The sequence below is a fragment of the Parasteatoda tepidariorum genome, chromosome 9 (genome assembly GCF_043381705.1).
Source record: "Parasteatoda tepidariorum isolate YZ-2023 chromosome 9, CAS_Ptep_4.0, whole genome shotgun sequence".
Lineage (NCBI taxonomy): Eukaryota > Metazoa > Arthropoda > Arachnida > Araneae > Theridiidae > Parasteatoda > Parasteatoda tepidariorum.
In genome coordinates, this window is record NC_092212.1 from 2,534,485 (window position 1) to 2,552,683 (window position 18,199).

The window sequence follows — 18,199 nt, forward strand, 5'->3', positions numbered from 1 at the left end:
TATTTGTTGACATCTTTCGGCTCATTTTGTAGCAGAAAAAGCTTTATTAGAGGTAAATTGTAAAAGAAATAGATAGCCTAAAGCTGTTTATCTCCTAGCAAATTGAAAAGAAGTCCGCAATTTGTTTGTGTTTGAAAAACGTTCGCTATTATTTGTTTGTGCTCGAATATTCCTTTCTTGTAATTTTCAGTTTTTCATCTCTAATTTCTTTTTCGTAATATTAAATTGTGTGTCAAAGTTAGTAATACCCAATACTATTTCTTCAGGGGAAGAAAATGCCCTACGCTAACCAACCTTCGGTACAGCTCAGTGATTTAACAGAAGAAAATGTTAAATTCATTATTGAAGACACTGATTTAAGGTGATTCAAACTATTTTATCGAGAAGTTGTTTTGTTTAAAAAAAAATTTGCAATTTTTTTAGTTAATTTTTATACATTTGATTTGTCTAGAATTGCACTTTTGTTAATTTTGGTTGATATGGCATTCGCTTGTTCTTAGTTATATATTTGATTATGTATTTTTGATTTTGTTCATATTTCTTTTGCTTCGCATCCTAACGTTTGACGATGATTATTGAATTTCACGATTATTGAATCACTTAATATTATTATCGTATTTCCCCATGATTAAATATTACCAAACTGTTCTCTGAAATTTTTAGACTGTGAAACCAGGTGCTGAAAATTTTCATGTCTGTGTACTCCTCAAGATATTATATTAAATGTCATATAAACAGAATATTTTTGTCTAAAATGTTTTGTTCAATTTAAACTTCTTGTGTTTATTAATATTTTCTTGATGTATTAATTGGTATAGAATAATTTTTAACCTTTTATTATTTCAAGTCATTTGTGTGCTGAATATAATTAACTTTAGACGTTATTTTACATAATTTAAACAAGTGTTGGAAAAACAGATTTTTTTTTTTTTGGTCAAAAATCGATTTTTTTTTTATTTCTCAATATAATATACTAGATAATATTCTAAGCCATTGATTGATATTAAATAAACTATTCAGAAGTATTTCATAGTATTTCTATTAATTAGTGTTCTCGATAATAATTCAAAAACATCCACTTTTGTTCCTAAAATGTGCTTACATAATTATAAGGACTGTATACTTTATCTATGCTTTTTATTTTACTTTAAAGCTCCATTTAACATGCAAATAAGCACTTGACCTATAAATTGTATAGCAATACTTCAATATTATTTAATATTGTCATTGTTAGTACAGTAGAGAATGAATTATCCGGGATGTTCGGGACCTTCGCTATCCCGGATGTCTGAATTTCCCGGTTTTCACCAAAAATTGTCGTGAACCGATGCTTTATGGAACCCAAATTACAAAGAAAAAGTGTAACACATTTTAAAGTAAGAGAAAAAAAGAAAAGCATTCCTAAATTTAAAAAGAAAAGAAAAAAATTGTAGAAAAATAACATTTAAAAGAATAAAAAAATTTTTTTGCAAGTTTCGACAAGAAAAACAATTTTAAAAAATACAAAATTCTCATGTTTATTTTTTAAAAATAATTTCAATTCCTAAATTAACTAATATAAACAAAATCAATGATTAAGTAATGCAATATATTTCATACCTAATTATCCGGGAGGGAAAACGATAAAATAAAAGGAAAACTTATTAATCTAAATGAAAATTATCGAACTGAAACGATAGTTAAAAAAGGCACTAACATAAATATTAAAACCCGGAACAAGGCAAGATCAATAAGATCAACGAAATTTTTAAAAAAAGATGGAAACAAAAACCTAATGATAAAATTGATGAATAAAAAGAATTAATTTATTGAGTGCGAAATTTATTGTGAAAAGAAAAAAATAAAAACAAAAGTATAGTGGAATCAAAAAACAAAACTGCCATCTGCTTCATAAAATAATCGTATGTTTAAATTAATAAACAATTCTTTTATTTTTTTTATAAAAACACATTTTTTTTTTGTTAATCAATGTCACATAGATAAATATATTTTTCTCTTTCATTTTCTGTTCACTGATATGCATGTGCAATGCATTTCCCCCACCCCCTCGTAAATCAAAGCGAAAATGAAATCAACATGCCACTCCTTTGAGTTTGATTGACGGCCTAAAGGAGAAAATAAAACATTCATCCCTTCCCTGCCTCCTCTCGATCTGAAGATCTTCAAAGTCACGGAAGAAATGGTAAACAGGGGCTTCCCTTGGTAAACGGGGAAAAAAATTCTCCCCTTCCTCTCATTTTCCTTTACTCAACTTCAAGGATAAGTCCAATTTCCGTTTTTTTCTTCATAATCGTTTTAGTTTAAAATGGCTGGAAAACCGAGCAAAATTTCCCCCGGTTTTCTGGTTTCCCGGAGCATTGAACTTGTATTTGGAAATTTCTGTTAACAGATGAGAAAATGCTTTATTTGAATATAAAAAAAAATAGAAATATTTAATGATTTTTTTCTATTTGCATCCCCCCTTTGAAAAACTAAATTTCTGGGAGTGCATCATGTGTATGTTGCAATTTTAATTATTTGGCTAAAAATTTCCTACAAGTTGTAATTATTTTGACAATATAAATTATTGTACATCAATAAATTTAAAGCAAAGAATTAATATTGTGTGATTTGTCATTGAAACTTGTAAATAGAATAATAAAGAAAACATAAAAATTCTTGAGAAAATGTTACGATTAGTAGTTTTGTATTTATTATATGGAGTGTTAAGCTATTTAGAGTGCTGATTTAGAGTCCCATTAATTAAGAGATAAAAATTGAAATAATTTTAAATAATCAAACAGCAAAACATCTTTCTCTTGTGAATCAAACCTATGCTATCTTATATAATTCTACAAGCATATATAACTTCCTTAATTGCTTTTTTTTTGTTTTGTTTTAAAGGCTTACACAACATTTTTAGTCTTTTAACTATTTGCCAGCCTGTTATAAAATTTTAAAAACACTATTAGAATTGACTGAGGTCTGAAGAGATTAATCAGTTATAAAAAAAACCTATTTCCAGTTTAATATATTATAAATACAGAAAATTGTTATAATTTTTCAAAATGTTTGGAGGTAATTTTGCCTAGAAATCTCTTAGAGGAGAGTGAAATCGCTTCCATCATTTTGTCTCGTCTTTATTTATTTATTTATTTTTATAATTTTTTATGGAATTTTTACCAATGAAACTGGAATAATTAAACAATAGAACTGGAAAAATGACCACACAATTACAAAATTATTCGTTTGATAAGTCAATCATTAGCTTAAAGATTATTCAAAATAGTTAGTTTTTAAATAATAGTATTTTACATTAAATGAAGAAAGAAGCATTTTTTTATTAACAGTTGCAAATTTTTAATCACCGGTTTGTTCAGATTGTTCTCTGCCTTCAATAGAATGAAACAAAAGAAGAAAAATAGCATTAAGCGTTTTAATAATTATTATTTTAATTATTTTATCTTGTTTTATTTCTTTTAGTGTTGCAAATAGCCTTCGTAGAGTTTTCATTGCTGAGGTTCCAATGTTGGCCATTGATTGGGTTCAATTGGAAGCTAATTCTTCTGTCTTACATGATGAATTTATCGCTCATCGCCTTGGCTTGATTCCCCTCACAAGTGACGATGTTGTAGATAAAATGCAATACTCCAGAGTAAGTGAATGAAGCTAGGGTGGCAAGTTTTTGACAGTTATGATCATGGATAAAATTACCACAACAAAGCATGTATTATGAACCTAAAATTTACATCTACATATTTGTAAAAATATTCATATTTGAACTAGCGAGTTGCATATAATGCCTAAGACTAATTATTATATATTCTTTTTAGTATGCAATTTAATATACATAAAAAAAAACTTTTATGCTGCTATTGCGTTTGATAAAAAAATAAAATGAAATGAAATTTTAAGCTGAAAAGTTAAATTTTTGTACTAAATTCTAATAAAAAAAAGTGTTGCACCTTTTAGTAATTTGAAGTCAAATATAGCCTTATACTTTTTAAATGTGTATGTAAAGTAATACTGAAAAAATGTTTTGAGGGAATTTTAATTGTAATATACAAGAATTCGGAATGGATTTTAAAAATCATATATGTTTTTAAGCGCAATTAAGCTCAGTATTTGTCAGACAAATGTGCATTTTAATTGAATTTGTTATTTAACCTCTATGCCAAAAACTATTTGTTTCATCCCAACGATGACCCTTTATTAATTTTCATTTTTCATAGCCTTTGTTAATATTTTAATTTAGGATTGCACCTGTATAGATTTTTGCCCTGACTGCTCCATTGAATTCACACTGGATGTGAAATGCAACGAAGAACAAACTCGTCATGTTACAACTGCTGATATGAAATCAAGTGATCCTAAAGTAGTCCCAGTAAGATACACTCATATTTTATTTTATATCCGTTGCTGAACAGCTGACCCAATTTTTTGGGTTTACTACTACTTTATAGCCTTCCTTGTTTTGAAACCAATCTGGAAGACAAGGAAGCTCCTGCATCAAGTATTGGGAGAAATTTTACCCTCATAAAGGACTTTTTGATGGAACCAACCCGCATGTTGTTTTACATGGAAAGGAAAACCACGAAAATCTGCCATGGTTAGCCTGACAGCAAGCGGACTCTAATCTATGATCCGTCTACCACTGAGGATATTTTACGTCACCACAGTGTTCAGTGCAAGCCGGATGTGGGCGTATCGACCAGCCATCGCTGGGATTCGAACCCGGTGCTCCTCATTGGTAGATGAACTCTCTATCCCCTGAGTCATCATGGCTCAGATCCACTCATATGAAATCTTTTTTCTAATGAAGAAAGGGTATACTTTGTGCTGCATGTTGTAAATGAAGCTAAATAACAGGCAGTGGGCCTATATCATTTTGACCTAAAATTTTAGAATGATCCAAATATAAATCAAATGTCATGGATACTATTAAATTGGAGCTCAAAATTGTAAATTTAGTCTATTCAATCATGGTGGCTCAGGGGATAGAGCACTCGCCTTCAATGAGGTGACTCAGGTTCGAATCCCAGCGATGGCAGTTCGATAATAATTCTGCATCTGGCTTGCTCAGACCACAGTACTGATGTAAAATATCCTGAGAGGTAGACAAATCATGGGTTAGAGTCCCTTTGCCTTTAAGTTAACCATGTGAGGTTTTCATGGTTTTCCTCTCTATGTAATGCAAATACGGTTTATTTCCTTTAAAAAGTGTAGGCAAATTTTTTCCAATACTTTATCCAGGTGTTCCTTTGCCGTCTGGATCTGGTTAAAAATTATAAGGCTATGTTGTGGAACTTAAACTGTCGTAAACTCAAAATTGGGTAGGCTGCTTAATAACAGTGATAAAATAAAACTTAGTCTACTATATTTCTATATATAATTAGGATATATCAAATGTTTATTCATTGTTCTTACAGCTTTAAATCTACAGCATTAGAAATTTAGTTGCAAGATTGTCCCACAAAATAAAATGTGCATTTTCTTCAAATAATATAATTTTCTCATCAACAATTTTCTGTTTTTTATTTTTACTGAGCCAATAGATGAAGGTCTAGTGGCTGAAGCAAGTATTCTTGCACGGAAAATGCTTCTTTATGTGCTTCATTGTCGTAACTAAAGAGAGGAAAAAGTGCAAAGAAGAAACTTCTGTAGAAAAAATTATTTTCTTCAATATATATATTTTCCAGGGTGACAGAATTATTTCATCAAATAAGGATTTTCATCTTTAGTTCAATTGATTTGATCACCAGAATTATTGAAAGGACTCACTAAATAAACTATTTTTTAAAATTATTTAATATTTTCCTTAACAATTATAAAGTAATATCCTTAACCTCAGGTTTCTGTGATTGTAAACTCATGATTTTAGCTTTTGAGGTACAAAATTAGTTTTTATGTTTTATTATTTTGAAGGTTATCAGACTTTTTCTTGTTTAATTGTTATTCAAATGTAGTTGAAGTTTGACTATGACAGAGATCCTGCGCTATAACTCGTCAGCAAAAACTGTAGTACGGACACAGAAAAAGATTTGTAATTCTCCATCGAGGAAAAAAAACACAGAATGGCATCCTAGCAGTTTTATGTTGACAGAATTAAACCAAACTTCAAAGAGAAAAAAATATTCTAGATTAAAAATAGAAGGTGAAAATGATCCAGAGTATCAATTTTCATGGATGCTTTTCCTTGATACAAGTGATTCAGTTCTAATTAAAAACTGTGATTTCAAATCTAATTTTTTCCTTTTTAAAAATTCCTTGCTGTTTATCGACGGATGGAATCCATATAAGTGTGCATATTAATAGATAAAGAATTCATTGATTTCTCAATATAACAAATAGTTTTTTATGTTTTCTTCGAAGACTATCTTTGCCTCTCTTCTCTAGATTTTTTTATTCACAATTTTTAAAACATCGTTTGAAATATTAATTTATTTTATTTTGCATGGAATTTCGAAATTCTTGAAAATTTAGAATGTTAGGAAAGATTTATGTTGTTTTAAATTGGATGCCGCACATTTAGTAAAAAAGAAAATTTGAAAGTCATGGATCCTAAGAGCCTGTAGCTTCCAAAGTCTAGCAGAATCACTGTTATAAAATATTCTGTGTTTGAAAGTCTTTTTTTTTCTTTTTGTGTTCATCATTTAACCTTTCATTTTTTTTCTTTCAGATTCTGTTTTGCAATCCTGTACCGTATTTTCTTTCTTGTGTATTTCATATGCTCAATTTGTTGTTTTTTATTTTTATAACTATGACTGTCGTACAAAAATAATATGGAAATATTTCATAGTTCAAGTTTTCTTTCTTTTTTTTTTAAATGTTTATTATTCACTTTTAAGTGACATCATTATTGTTTAAACTATAAATTTTATAAATGGCAGATTTATGTATTTATTAATTTTTTTGTGTTTTAATATTTACTTTTATATCCTATATAACAACTTTAATTTTTGTAGGTAACTTCCAGACATAGGGAAGATGATACCAGTGAATATTGTGGAACTGATGGTAATTGGGAATATTTAAATTTAATTACTTGCATATTTGGTGTTGATTAAATTTTTCCCCTTACCCTTTTCTATGTTTTTTTTAATCAAACTCTAATTTTTTTTTACCAGGATTTTCTTTTTTTATCTACTGTATATTTTCATTTGTAAGCAGGTAGACGAAACGAAGAGCTGAATTTTTTCCACTTAATGAAGAGAGCAAAGCAAAAACTTTATGGCGTGAACACCTTTCTATCTTGACTGCTAAAAAAAATCAAATTTTTTATAGAAATATAATTGAAAGCCATTAGAAAACCTACGTAAATAAACTGGATAAAATTACCTTTAACAGAATTTTTTTTATTATTTTTTATGTGAACTGCAATGGTTAATCATAGGTGATTGTATTCCAGGTCTAAAAATTAAGAGTAGGGCTGGTTATTTTTTTAAAGGGAATTCTGGTAAAACAATTTTCAAGACCATTAATTTGGGGATTTCTACCAATTAAAAACCTAGTCCGTTTGTTGGATGTTCACTGTTTTAATATTTGAAACTATGATGGAATCCTCTAATATTGTGAATCATATTCACGCGATTTTAATATAAAGCATGGATTTTCGTATTTACCTCATTTAAAAGCTGCATCGTTCATCGAGATTCTTATTCACGTGATTTAAATACCCAATGTCGCGATTTGTATTTTTGCATTCTTAAATCTCAATATCGCGATTTGTATTTTCACGTTCTTAAAACGCAATATGATTTTCTGGCCAGTAAAAATGTGCTGACAACAATGGAAAACTGCGACAGCATCATTACACTTTAATATATAGTTACATCCTGCAATTTCTTCAACAAGCCCCAGAAGGTAATCATTGTAGAATTGAAATAATATTTTTTTTAAGGTTCTATTGATCCGAGTTCGCCTCAAATGTTCTATCTGACTCTCAATATTTTATTTGAATTCAACATAAAAGCAAAAAACGTTCATGCTACTTTCTATTCACTAAAATTGGTCCTGACATCTAAATTTTTTCTATGTTTGTAAACACTGTGTATTCAGTGTATCTTACGTTAAACACTTTTCATTCAAATAAACTAATTGGAAATTTTAAAATTAATTTATTTAATTTTTTGTTTAATATTATGAATTCGATAACGAAAATTTTCCAGAATTTGGTACTTGCATTTCAAGAAAACCACATATTATGACACATGTGACCTATGACGTCAGCTTCAGCTAATCTTTATCATCAATATGGAGTATTGAAGTTGAGCAAAGTTTCTCTACATAACTTAAAATGTTAATCAACTTTATGTAAATTAAAAACAGAGCACATCCAATGAGTTGAAATATAATTCTTTCACGTCTACTTCTTTTACTTTACTGAGATTTAATGTTTGTTTATTATAAGCATGATTTTTTTTTGTTTTGTGTACCTGGCAACTTCTTGCCCGTGTTTGTGTAAACATATAGTGAAAGAATTGAAATCTTTGTGAAAGAATATAGGCTATGTTACTTAAGAGAATTGGTACTTGACAAGCTTGGCTTACTTGAAATAGAATGAATGGAAAGAACAGTTGCTAACGTAAACAAATGCCACATGTCGACAACCCATCAGGATCGAGATACCCCACACTTGCCATTAAATGTAGTTTTGTCTGCCTCGAATCATTTAAAGCTTTTGTGTGGTTCTCGTAAAAATGTATTTCATAAAGATCTATTTGGATTTTTTCTTTTCATATTAGCATCTATGTTTTTCGCTTAAATAAACGTGTTTAAATCCTCATAATTTCATGTGTTCTGTGGGAAGAGTCGTTATCGACAATGTCGACCTTCGTCTATGAAAAGAATCGAGTACCCCACCCTAGAAACGAGTTAATATGTCGTATGCACTAGTGAAGTGGAATTATATTTTTGTAGTGGTAGATACACTACCTATTCATTGTAAGTTTTTTTTGCTTTTATTTCACAGGATGCGTAGCATTTTTTAAAAAGTGCTGGCAGGTGCTTTTTTTTATATGGGGTTTGTAAAAGATGCTTAATTTTCTGTCTTTTAAAAAGAGTTTTTTTTTCTTTGCCGTATCGATTGTCGTTCTAAATTACGAAAAGAAAAAAATTCACGATTTTCACAATTTTCTCTTCGATATTCATCAGAAATTAGTTATTCTATCATGTTTATGTAAAGATTTTGAAAATGTTTTCGAATTTTATTGATTTTATGTTTATAAGTTAAGAGCTTTAAACAATAGAATAACTAATATTATTTTAATAAAATAGTAAAAATTAATTTTTCTATCATGTTTGTGTAAAGATTTTGAAAATGTTTTCGAAGTTTATTGATTTTGCGTTTATAAATGAAGTTTATAAGTTTTATCATGATTTTGTAAATTTTTTGAAAGTGTTTTTAATTTTATTTGTTTTATGTTTATAAACTAAGAACTTTTAACGGTAGAAAAAAATCATTTTTATTACGGCACATATCCTAGTTATAATTTTTGGAAAGAGATAAAAATATTTTTTGAGTGCTTAAGAAGTGTTTATAAGGTGCTTATTATTTTATTTCATTTTTTGAAAAATCTGGTGTTTTAGAAACTTTTTTATTGATGTTGTGCATTATTGAAAAAAGCCTCTTTTATAATTTATTAGATATCCTCATTGTTAAACTACGTAAAGGTCAAGAGGTGAAAGCGAGAGCATATGCTAAAAAAGGATTTGCTAAGGAGCATGCAAAATGGAATCCAACGTGTGGTGTGGCATTTGAATATGATCCTGACAATGCATTTCGTCATACAACATATCCCAGGCCTGAAGAATGGTATGCTTCTTATTTTTCCACATCTTCTATCAGAATTCAATTTAAAAAGACTGTTATCTCTAATACTCTTCTAGAGCTATGATGGCTCAGGAGATAGAGCGTTCGACTTCCAATCACCGAGTTCGAATTCTGCTGTGACTGCGATACAAATTCAGCACCCGGTATGAATTCTGCACCCAGCTCACACTGACCATAGCGCTGGTGTAAAATATCCTCAGTGGTAGACGGATCATGGGGTAGAGCCTCCTTGCCATCAGGCTAACCGTGGGAGGTTCTCGTGGTCTTTGTAACGCAAATGCGGGTTAGCTCCATCAAAAAGTCCTTCACGAAGGCAAATTTCTCCTAATACTTGATCCAGGAGTTCCATTGTCTTCTGGATTGGGTTCAAAATGACATGGCTACAGAGTTGAGCATTAATAGTCGTAAACTCTAAATTAAGTCGGCGGTTCAACGATGGTAATAAAATAATATTATGATAAAAAAATCCTAATTAATAAAAGGTTTCTTCAGCATATTTATGAAAATCAATCACAATTTCAAAGGACTAATCTAGAAATTGAAATTAAGAACGTAGAATTAAAGAGTAGAATGATGTTAGACAAAAATAATTTTTGCTCTATATGATCAGACTCTCTCTCTCACACACAGTGGTGGCCAAAAGTGTGGACATTTTTTGAAAGTTTCATGTTTTTCAAATTTGTGTGCTTGTAGAATATATTAGTTTTTCACTTAAATACAAACGTTTATTTATCAAATTGAAGATAATTTAATGTAGAATTTAATAAAAAATACAGTATTACAATATCTGTATTACAAAAAAGTTGTGCTCATTTTAATAGAACAAACAAACACAAATCGTTTTGAATAAGGACGTATTTTGTAATAAAAGCGTACTAGCCAATCACAAACTATCGCTTCTTAGGACTAATCAAATGTCTGTAATTATAGTTTAGGTTATTTGGATGGTAAAAGAGTTATTGTTGTGGAAATATTTGATATATAATATATATGTTGTGGAATACTGATGCATATTAGTACAATTAAATAGAGTATTGCTGTTTTTGAATATTTAAAGTCCTTTTTTTTTAAATTAAACTAATTTTAAACAATGTCATCAACAAGAAGAACTAATTGGACATCTACAAAAAGAAGCCGAATTGTCATATTGAGAGAAAATGGCCTCTCTTATGCTGAAATTGCAAGACAAGTTGGTGGTTCAGTGACTTGTTCTGGTGTACGAAAGTTCTGTTTACGTTATGAAAAAACGAAATCAGTGGAAAATAAAGCCAAATCAGGCCGAAAAAAATGCACAAGTGCTACTGCCGATAGAAAAATTAAACGGCTATGCCTTCAAGATAGAAAAATTTCATCAGATGCCATTAGATGTGAAATGAATGCAGCGGGTATTGCAGTAAGTTCAAGAACAATAAGAAGAAGGTTATCAGGATTTGGACTACAAGCTAGAATTCCAAGGAAAAAACCATATTTAAATCAAAAGCAACGCGAAAAACGAGTTAAGTGGGCAAAAGAACACATTAAATGGTCAGAAAATCAATGGAAGCAAGTAATCTGGAGCGATGAGAGTAAAATATCGCTCTTTGCTAGTGATGGTAGAAAATATGTGAGACATAGAGTAGGTGAAGCACTTCATCCTGATTGCATTGAAGCAACTACAAAAAACCCATACCTTGATACCTTCCATCAGGGATCTCTTCCCCAACAACGCACCATTTATTTTTCAGCAGTCTTCAGCTCCATGCCACACAGCAAAAGTATGCAAAGCATGGTTTCAAGATGAACTCCAAACACTCGTTCACTCGATGAAAAGACGCTGTGAAGCTGTCTTTAAAAATAAGGTTTATCCTACTAAGTATTGATTGTGTAAATATCACTTTTAAAAAATGCAAATCTAAGATCTTACTATTAGTTGCATAGCATTTTTTGTAATTAAGATATTGTAATACTGTATTTATTATTAAATTACCTTCAATTTGACATATAAACGTTTGTATTTAAGTGAAAATTAATATATTCTACAAGCACACAAAGTTGAAAAACGTGAAACTTTCAAAAAATGTCCACACTTTTGGCCACCACTGCATATATGTGTAATATCAAGATGATCATAACAACAAAGCAACAAGAAATATCTTATACTCCTGTGTAATATTTTAATGAAGCTAATCTTGTAATCAGGTTTTTAACATTAAAAACATGCACAATTTTTCAAATAGCAAATTTATAATATTAATTTTACACATTAACAAATTTATATTGTAATTTTACCTAAGCAAATACAATAAACTCTTGATATCTCAATTTTTTTTTCTAGATTGTAAGTTTTCGAGATAGCAAGTTCCGTACTAAATATGTTCTAAAAAGTAGAAAAATATGTTCTAAAAAGTAAAGTCGTGAAGAATAACTAGTAATAAATATGTATGTAATGATAGTTGACTGTAAGTCTAAATACGTAATTTTATTTTTAAGAGGGAGACAAAATTAAATTGAAAAATTTGGCTTACTTTGTGATTTTTCTGAAGAAATACATTTTATATTTTCAAAAAAATATTGAAATAACAAAGTTTTGAAAAGAAACCCTTCGACATAGGAATTCAAAAAATTAACATTAGGTAAATCTATAATGACAAGGGGAAAAATATTTTTTGGTCATAACAAGATTTTCGAAATATCGAGAGTATACTGTATTTATATTCTTATTTATATGTTAATTAAATGTTTTAAATGTACTATAAAAACCATATAGCTATGTATAATGTTTATGTATATATAAACTTTATTATATTGATGGTGAATGTTTTTCGTTTGCAGGCCTAAGAGTGAATATACTACTATTGATGATGATAAAGGTAATTTCTGTTTTTAAATTAATCAGTAACATTTAATTGCAATTATTTTAAAGTAACCCATATTTAGTTACGTGCAGTGTGTACAGGTATATTCTAAATCTGTCTCATTCGACTCTAGGACTATTACATAGACTTATCTTTAGTGTCCATCAAAAAATCTGTACTAAATAAGAATCGAGGAGATGTCATGGCTCAGGAAATAGAGTTACTTTCTTCCCAACGAGGTGAGTGAGATCTCGAGGACGGCTGGTCGAGTCTAATTACGCTCCTGGCCTGCATCTGCCATACTGACGCAGAAAATATTCCCAATGTCGACAAAAACATGGTTTCTGAAACAATGGGTTCAGATGATTTTCAGATTGTTTTTATTTGCTTATCTTAATAAGCTATTGAGTTAATTTAGATGAACGTTTTTATAATATGTGCCTCAAAAAGTGTTTTTTTTTAAATTTTAGTTTTTTAATTTCCAAATTTTTTAAGAGTTACTGCAAAAAAAATCAAAATGATTGTACTGAAATTTCCATGGTATGCATTTCTTTTCTGTTTAATAACATGGGGAAAACTATTTTTTGATACTCAGAAAAGCCTGCATTTTGAAGTTCGGAAAAAGTTTGGACTAATATTTAGTCAATTTTAAAGTTAATTTAGATACAGACTTTGAGATTACTAAAATATTCTTATTTAGAGGGTATAGCAAAAAATTATTTTCCGTTAAAATTAAGACTAAAAGTTTTAATTTTTCTCTTTTCATTTAAGCGTGAACCCTGATTTTGATGAGTTATCATAAGTCTTCTTGACAAAAAATTCGAGACAAAATCTTTTTTTTTCTTTCCAGCTGAAGCTGAGTATGTTCCTGATGGGAAACCCAATAAATTCTTTTTCAATGTGGAGTCGTGTGGAGCCATTCGGCCAGAAAATATTGTACTGACCGGCCTCAATATACTGAAGAAAAAACTGAGTGACCTTCAGACACAGCTGAGTCATGAAATGCAAACAGATGCATTGGCCATCAGCTGAGCTTATTCATCTCTCCAGGAATGTTTCAACTCAATGTGTATAAAGTTATTAAAATGATGTGAAGTTTTAAGCATGTTTCATTTCTCTTTATTTTCTTTAAAGTTTAACATGACAGGGAATTTTATAATTACTCCATACAATCTGTTAAAACACTCAGGTGGAAAATCACTCTCCATTTACAAGAGGCTTGAGATTAGGTGCCTGCATAGCTGCCAACTCTACTGGAAATAATCAATAACTGAAGGAAATAGCTCATAAAAAATAACAGTTTTTATTGTAAACAAAAATACTTAATTATATTATTTCGAATGGATCATAGTATTCCAAAGTATGGTTACAATTAACCTTAAAACAGTAGTTATCAAATCAAAGTTAAAGGAAACGATGAGGAGCTTAAACAACTGGTAAAGTGAACGGGGATGCCGATAACAGCGAAACTCAATACCTACAATACACGATACAGAGTGGCATAGAGCCTTCCAGTGAGGCGATCCGACTTCAAATCCCTGCAATGACTGATCGATACAAATTTCGCACCTGGCTTGCACAGTGCTGATGTTAAAGTATCCTCAGATGTAGACGGATCATGGGTTAGTCTCCTTGCTGTTAAGCTCGCCATGGTAGGTTGATTTTCCTTTTTATGTTACGCAAATTCTGGTTAATTTCATCGATAAGTCCTCCACAAAGGCAAATTCCTCCCAATACTTGATCCAGGAGTTCCCTTGCCTTCTGGATTAGGTTTAAAATGACAAGGCTACGGAGTTGAATATTAGTAATCGTGAACCCAAAATTGGGTCTGCTGTTCGACGATAGTTATAAAGTACACTAATTTTACAATACAATGTACATTGGGTCGGCTCTTCAACTCTAGTTATAAAAGTAAATTAAAATACATGATGCAGTGCTGCTGAGGCTCAGGGTATCGAGCACTTCCCTCCCAATGGTGACCTATGTTCAAATCTCAGCGGTGGCTGGTCTACTGGTCATTTTGAATTCTAGCCATGGCTTTTTTATAAGTTTACAGTGCTGAGGTAAAATATCCCCAGTGGTAGATGGATGATGGTTTTTTTTTATAGTTTTCACACCATATAACACAAATGCGGGTCAGTTCCATCAAAAAGTCCTCTATGAAGGTTAGTTTGTCCCAACGATTCGGGGGTTGCCTTGTTTCCGAGGTTGAAGTTTAATATTACAAGACTGCAGAGTTGATGGCTCTGACGTGCACCGACCAGTGTTCACCTATAGAATATCCTAAGTAATGGAACGAATCATGAGATAGAACATGTGCGAGTTTTCCTCTCCATGTAGGGTATAGAGTGCTCCCTTCCCGATGGTGATCTAGGTTAGATGGTTGGTTAATTCGAATTTTCCCCCTGGCTCGCTAAGACCACAGAGCTGACATCTAAAATATCCTCAAATAGTTAATGAATCATGGGACGGGTTTTGTTCCCCTCTCCATGTAACGCAAATACGTTTCATCAAAAAGCCCTCCACCATTGGTTAAAATAGTTTGCTGAACGGATATCGTGAAGTCTCGTTTATAGTGAACCGAAATTTTGGTCCCTTGAAGCAGTGATCTGTTTAGAAGACGGACCCTTCACAAAATATCTTTTCATAAAAACGGACCCTTCACAAAATATTTTAACTTAAAAATGGACCCTTCACAGACTTGTTTATCTTCATTATTGTTTTGCTAATCGAATAAATCCTTCCCAGGAAGGGGGAGAAAGAAAGACAAATTTAAACTAAGTTTTGTTTTCGGCAGACGCTTCTTCCTTTATTCGCCCGAAATGAATATTCTGCGTTCAGCAGTATATGCTAAATATTGTGTATGTTGCATCTCTAATTTAGAAGCAGAAATTGCTGTTTATTTTTTGAAATAAAATTTAATTTTTTAATTATAATTGTACAGTGTTGAGCATAATCTTGTATCTATTTACAATTTAAAAACTCCTTGAAAAAGTTTTTTGCAATAACAGGACCCTATTTGCACAAATTCACAAAAGCCGGACCCTGATTGAAAGAATATGACTAAACGTTTATTTTACACTGGTGTGCAAAACTTAAACAACAAGTGCGTTTTTTGTCATAACTCTACAAGAAATCATTCGATTGACATGAAATTTGAATATGATGTACATTATTTTCTACTTAAACGATGGTAAAAGAATAATGGCGCAGAAATGAATATAAAGCTTAAAGTAGGGTATGGAACAAAAAAAGGTTTTTTTGACATATAGTGGCGTTACACATGACTGCCTGAAGAAGCGTAAGTACAACTGGCAGATGTTCCTTAGTATGAGATATGCCCTCCCCTTACTGTAATTGTTGCTTGGCATCGTCTCTCTATGCTAAGCACCAGATTATCTAGGAGTTCTTGGGGTAAAAGTTTCCATTCCTCCTTTAACGCATCTTTCAGCTGATGGATGTTACCAGGAGGATACTGTCGTGTCGCAAGACGTCTCCCTAATGCATCCCACACATGCTCTAATCATGCTTCCCAATCATTCTTCCTCGAGTAAAGTCATCTAAATGATTTCTTGAAGACATGTTTCACAAAACAAATCACTTGCACTTGCAGCGAATGTCTTTAACTACGGTGCTCTTCATCCTTTTATCACAGCTTTGACCTGCGCGAGCCGACCCACAAAGTTTACGTATACTTATATCACCTACGACGTTTTATTTCTAAAATTTGCATACAAATAATCTTTCTACTGAATTACGGTCCCGCAGTGGACTGATCGTTAAGACACGGTTCCCAGCAGATCACCGAAATCAAGCATCGCTGGCTACGGTCAGTGTGCGGGTAGGTGACCACTTGGATCAGTCTGCATAGGGACCGACGGTGTGCGGTATTGGTCCTCGTTAAACTGTGCTACCGTAAAGTGCTCGACTTCGCGCGCAGGTCGTCGGACGACCGAAGCGGGGGTGCCATCCCCTCCGCAGAGGATCAAAATTGTGATGGCATGTCTTTGGATCATCCTCCGGGATGTTTCCCAGACCGTCGCCAATAGCCCATTGTGCAGCTTTAGTGCGTCGTAAATTAACAACAACAACAGATTAGAGGGTTATTTTAGAAGTGAAGAGCTAAACTCTTGTAAGATAACAAAAATTGAAAATGCATCACGAACATTAACGGGAAAATGGCCGTCCGCGCGGACGCCGGATTCGAAAAATTCGTTGTCCGTGGGGAATTTTTGTCCGCCAAGGACGAGCGGTATTTCGAGCCCTGAAGTCCATCATGAAAATGTAGAGTATTGTTGCTTTTCAAAATTAGATTTCTCAAGAACTCAGGTGGATTATCTTAAATATTAATTAAAGTTTTATTACAGGTCGCGGTGATCGAAATCAATATTAAAAATAAAGCAATTAAACGCAACATTTCCACTTTAAATATTCAAGAGAAACCTGTTGATAAAAGGTTTAATGCTTCGATAAAATAAGCATTGTTAACATTACTTACTCAAATTCGTACAACCTTCGTAACTTAAAGTTTTATATTTTTTGTCAAGCTAAACAAAATGTGCAGTAAAACAAATCAATAAATAAAAGAGAGAAAGAGAAATTAGGAGAAAAGAAGCCCCACTTAACTCTGCAATTATTTTTTAAAATTAACTTCGTGTTAAGTTCATAAGTTTAGCATGCCAAATTGTTTACTCCGTAATTGTATTTCTGAGGTCTGCTGAGTGGCCCACGTGCTATTTTTTACTACAAGACACATTTCACTACACATTTTCTAACTAATTATTGAATGCCAATTTTTTTCTTACATTAAATTTAAATTTACTTTTTTTTCGTCCTAAAACAATAAAGCTAAATTCTCAGAAGAGCGGTGGCGAATGCAATTCTTTAATATACTCTTGATATCTCGAAAACCTTTGTTACGTCAAAAAAATATCCCCCCCCCCTTAGCATTATATAGGGGAGAGTCGGGTAGCCCCGCTCACTTAAGGAGTATTGCTTATATTTCTGTATAATACTGAGTAATAATCANGTTTATTTACTCTTCATCTTTCACCATCCCCTCCGCAGAGGATCAAAATTGTGATGGCATGTCTTCGGATCATCCTCCGGGATGTTTCCCAGACCGTTGCCAATAGCCCAACGTGCAGCTCTAGTGCGACGTAAATTAACAACAACAACAACTTCATCTTTCACCTTTTTGATTTTATCAACCTATGTTTCCTCATAAGAACCATGTATTTTAAACTGAAATATATTCTATAAAGGGTTATTAAGCAATTTTTATCTACTTTCTTACTTCGATAAATTAACTTACGTTCATGAGAATTTATAAGTAAAAAATGCCTAAAAATGATACACTAGGAGCCGCATACGCTTCTCGCACGCGGTGTTTATGTGGAGTAGAGGGCCGATATCTCTAAAATACCTGGGCCGGTTTTAGGTCCCAGTCCGGGCCTGTGTGGACCCCTCTTTTAAGTGTGCCACTTTTAACCCCCCCCCCATATTAAGAAGACCATCCATGCCTCTGACCGGGATTCGAACCCGGGTTCCCTTA

At 31.7% G+C, this 18,199-nt stretch overlaps 2 protein-coding genes across 3 annotated transcripts in view; both read left to right on the forward strand.

Annotated features, from left to right (window-relative positions):
- Positions 1–41: 41 nt before the first annotated feature.
- LOC107455572 (RNA polymerase III subunit RpII33) lies at positions 42–13,747 on the forward strand. Of its 2 annotated transcripts, XM_016073193.3 has the most exons (8): positions 42–179; positions 267–361; positions 3,463–3,634; positions 4,235–4,363; positions 6,945–6,996; positions 9,625–9,793; positions 12,623–12,660; positions 13,496–13,747. In XM_016073193.3, the coding sequence occupies exons 2-8, from the start codon at positions 276–278 to the stop codon at positions 13,675–13,677; spliced, it is 828 nt and encodes a 275-aa protein (XP_015928679.2). In that variant the 5' UTR covers positions 42–179; positions 267–275; the 3' UTR covers positions 13,678–13,747. The 2 variants fall into 2 exon arrangements, with proteins under 2 accessions (XP_015928679.2, XP_015928678.2); XM_016073192.3 differs by having other exon boundaries at positions 140–361.
- Positions 13,748–14,774: 1,027 nt separating this feature from the next.
- Positions 14,775–18,199, forward strand: part of LOC107453824 (galactoside alpha-(1,2)-fucosyltransferase 2) — a 30,682-nt gene continuing 27,257 nt past the window's right edge. Inside the window, exon 1 of the mRNA XM_071185294.1 lies at positions 14,775–14,810. Coding sequence (XP_071041395.1) covers positions 14,775–14,810 — 36 coding nt within the window. The remainder of the gene's footprint in view (positions 14,811–18,199) is intronic.

Coding starts and splice junctions, on each gene's coding strand:
- LOC107455572 (XM_016073193.3), top strand. CDS start 276: ATGCCCTACGCTAACCAACCTTCGGTACAGCTCAGTGATTTAACAGAA. Junction 3,635..4,234: donor ATAAAATGCAATACTCCAGA/GTAAGTGAATGA, acceptor ATTTTAATTTAG/GATTGCACCTGTATAGATTT. Junction 4,364..6,944: donor GTGATCCTAAAGTAGTCCCA/GTAAGATACACT, acceptor TAATTTTTGTAG/GTAACTTCCAGACATAGGGA.